Source organism: Nelumbo lutea, chromosome 2 (genome assembly GCF_056320005.1).
Source record: "Nelumbo lutea isolate HS-2025 chromosome 2, American lotus-T2T, whole genome shotgun sequence".
NCBI classification, from domain to species: domain Eukaryota; kingdom Viridiplantae; phylum Streptophyta; class Magnoliopsida; order Proteales; family Nelumbonaceae; genus Nelumbo; species Nelumbo lutea.
The window spans coordinates 15,558,078-15,560,406 of NC_142685.1; the positions used below are offsets into that span (position 1 = coordinate 15,558,078).

A 2,329-nucleotide genomic window follows, 5' to 3' on the forward strand; every position below is an offset into this window, starting at 1 on the left:
AATTTGGATTCAGAAAAGTAAACCCTTACATTGTATTTGATAATTCTATGAACAGACCTTTGGCCTCGTAAAAAATTGACCCTCGTGTCATCTTTGAAAACAATGTAAAATTTTGAAAAAAAAAATGTTTTTCTGATGTCTCGCTTCAATTTTTAAGTACATTGATACCCGGCCCCCTTTGATGAGTTTAGTGACAAAGACCCCCCAGTCCTGGGGCAATTACTAATTTACCATGGTACCGTGTCCAACCCAAAGCTCTCTCAATAGGAAAGGCGGTTGAACGCCAACAGCCAAAGTTCTTATTACATATTCTGAACTTGCCAACATATCCATTTTACCCCAAGATGTCGCCACGATGCAGTCTAGTGCTTGGACGGACCCAGAAAAGCGGTCCTGTTGCTATGGTAGAGTTGGCAGTGACCCAGAACAAGAGGAATTCGGCTTCAGTCAGCAAAGCCCATTCCAACGGCTTTTACTGCCTATCTCTTTAATTATGTGTTTTATTTAATGGAGAAATATTTTCAATGCAATTTGGGTAAGAAGGCCCAATTTGACTAAATCGATCAATCCGGACCAATTCAACCCGAATCGACCGATATTTTCATTAACAGCGGTTAATTTCGGGTTAGACAAATTTATAAACCAAAATATCGGGTTGGTTTCAGTTTCCTTGTGTAAAAACCAAAACCGACCCGAAACCGACCGAGATTTATCGTTCATCAGCACGAGCTATCTTATTAAATTTCTCTCAGACATGACTCAACAGTGATCATCAAAATAACGACAAAAAGACTACTTGGTTTTTTACTTCTGCCATGAACTCTCTTCTACCACTGCTTGTATGTATCACAAAATCCCGTCTTTCAACTTGTCTCGGTAGCCCGTAGCGCATAGAGTCGAGATTACTTTTGAGAAATGAAGTTTGAAATAGCTTGGTTCCTTAGCCAGTAGCAGCTTCTCACTTTCTCAGTGCTCCCAGTCCCACTCTCCAGTACTGAAACCGAGCTTTTCATGGCGACGCCAGTTTCTATCGAGGTTTGGAACCCAAATGGAAAATACAGAGTCGTCAGCACCAAGCCCATGCTTGGGACCCGGTGGATTCGTCTCTTGACCGATCAGGATTGTCGGGTGGAAGTAAGAAATCTACTTCCTCTTCGTGTCGGATGACTCGGATCGGTAAATTTCATCAATCCATCTATTATTTTCCGATGCGACTTCTAATCTATTTATGTTATTGCTTCTAAAGATATGCACCAGAGGAAAACCATCTTGTCTGTGGATGACATTCTCGCTCTCATAGGTGACAAGTGCGACGGTGTGATCGGGCATGTTAGTTTCCTTTTTTGTTTTCTAAGTCCTTTGTATCGACAGAAGAGGAGGGGTTTTTATGAATTCTTTTTAGGTTTAAATTATTCGATTCTTCTGTTTATTGGTTTTGGTTTCAGTTGACAGAAGACAGGGGAGAGGTGTTATTCTCTGGACTTAGCAGAGCAGGCGGGAGAGCTTTCAGTAACATGGCTGTTGGCTACAACAACGTCGACGTTAATGCAGCCACTAAGTATGGAGTTGCCGTTGGCAACACTCCTGTAAGTTTTTCTTAATTTAATTCCCTTCTACTTTAGTCGGAACTCGGAAGGTTTATAAGATAACTGCATACTAGATTCATAAAATTCAGTTTAAAGTCTCAGCAGAAGCATGTTCATACAGATTTGTTGAACTTGCATGGCTGCTCTCTCAGATTCAATATCTAGTAGTTTGAAGAACCAAGCCTTTGTTTCTTTTTGGGAGATATATTGATTTGTATACTTGAAATGAACAATAAATTCTGAACCTTTGGATCACCCCTCTTGTCTATTTGCTAGGGTGTACTTACAGAGACAACAGCAGACTGCTAGCTCTGTGCTGATGAAAACCGAAACCGAGCTAACAACAACTTCCACCTCAAGTTTCAAAAATAAGGTTTGACTACAGATAAAAACTGAAACCGACTCAAATTGATCCAATCCGACTCAAACCGATCAGGTCGATTTTGCCTATCAGTGGGTCGGTTTTAATTTCCACCTCAACGACTAGGTTGGGTCGATTGGGAAAACCCCAATAAACCGACCCAATCCGATCCATGTACAACCCTAAATGCAACTTGTGAAAGGCTGGTACCGAGCGGGGACTACATAAAACATTGAGAGAAATTCATTGCCACAACAATAACAAAGTTTATGACGTGGAATTTCAAATTTCAACAAAAAGTAGTGCTGAAATTAATAGTTGCTGACTACATTGAGGAGGGTCTTCACAATGGATTTGATATCAAGCTTGTTGAGGTCTGTAT

The 2,329-nt window shown here is 40.7% G+C and overlaps 1 protein-coding gene across 2 annotated transcripts; it reads left to right on the top strand.

The window, feature by feature from the left end:
• The first annotated feature begins 855 nt into the window (after positions 1-855).
• Positions 856-1,958, top strand: LOC148868790 (glycerate dehydrogenase-like). Of its 2 annotated transcripts, XM_088974113.1 has the most exons (4): positions 856-1,134; positions 1,247-1,329; positions 1,446-1,586; positions 1,863-1,958. In XM_088974113.1, the coding sequence occupies exons 2-4, from the start codon at positions 1,249-1,251 to the stop codon at positions 1,893-1,895; spliced, it is 255 nt and encodes an 84-aa protein (XP_088830239.1). In that variant the 5' UTR covers positions 856-1,134; positions 1,247-1,248; the 3' UTR covers positions 1,896-1,958. The 2 variants fall into 2 exon arrangements, 1 of the variants encoding a protein (XP_088830239.1); XR_016108352.1 differs by lacking the exon at positions 1,247-1,329 and having other exon boundaries at positions 856-1,176.
• Positions 1,959-2,329: the final 371 nt, after the last annotated feature.

Excerpts from the sequence above, each read along its gene's own strand:
- LOC148868790 (XM_088974113.1), top strand. The coding sequence starts at position 1,249 with ATGCACCAGAGGAAAACCATCTTGTCTGTGGATGACATTCTCGCTCTC. Across the intron at positions 1,330-1,445 it reads GCGACGGTGTGATCGGGCAT|TTGACAGAAGACAGGGGAGA; the intron begins GTTAGTTTCCTT and ends TTTTGGTTTCAG. Across the intron at positions 1,587-1,862 it reads TTGCCGTTGGCAACACTCCT|GGTGTACTTACAGAGACAAC; the intron begins GTAAGTTTTTCT and ends TCTATTTGCTAG.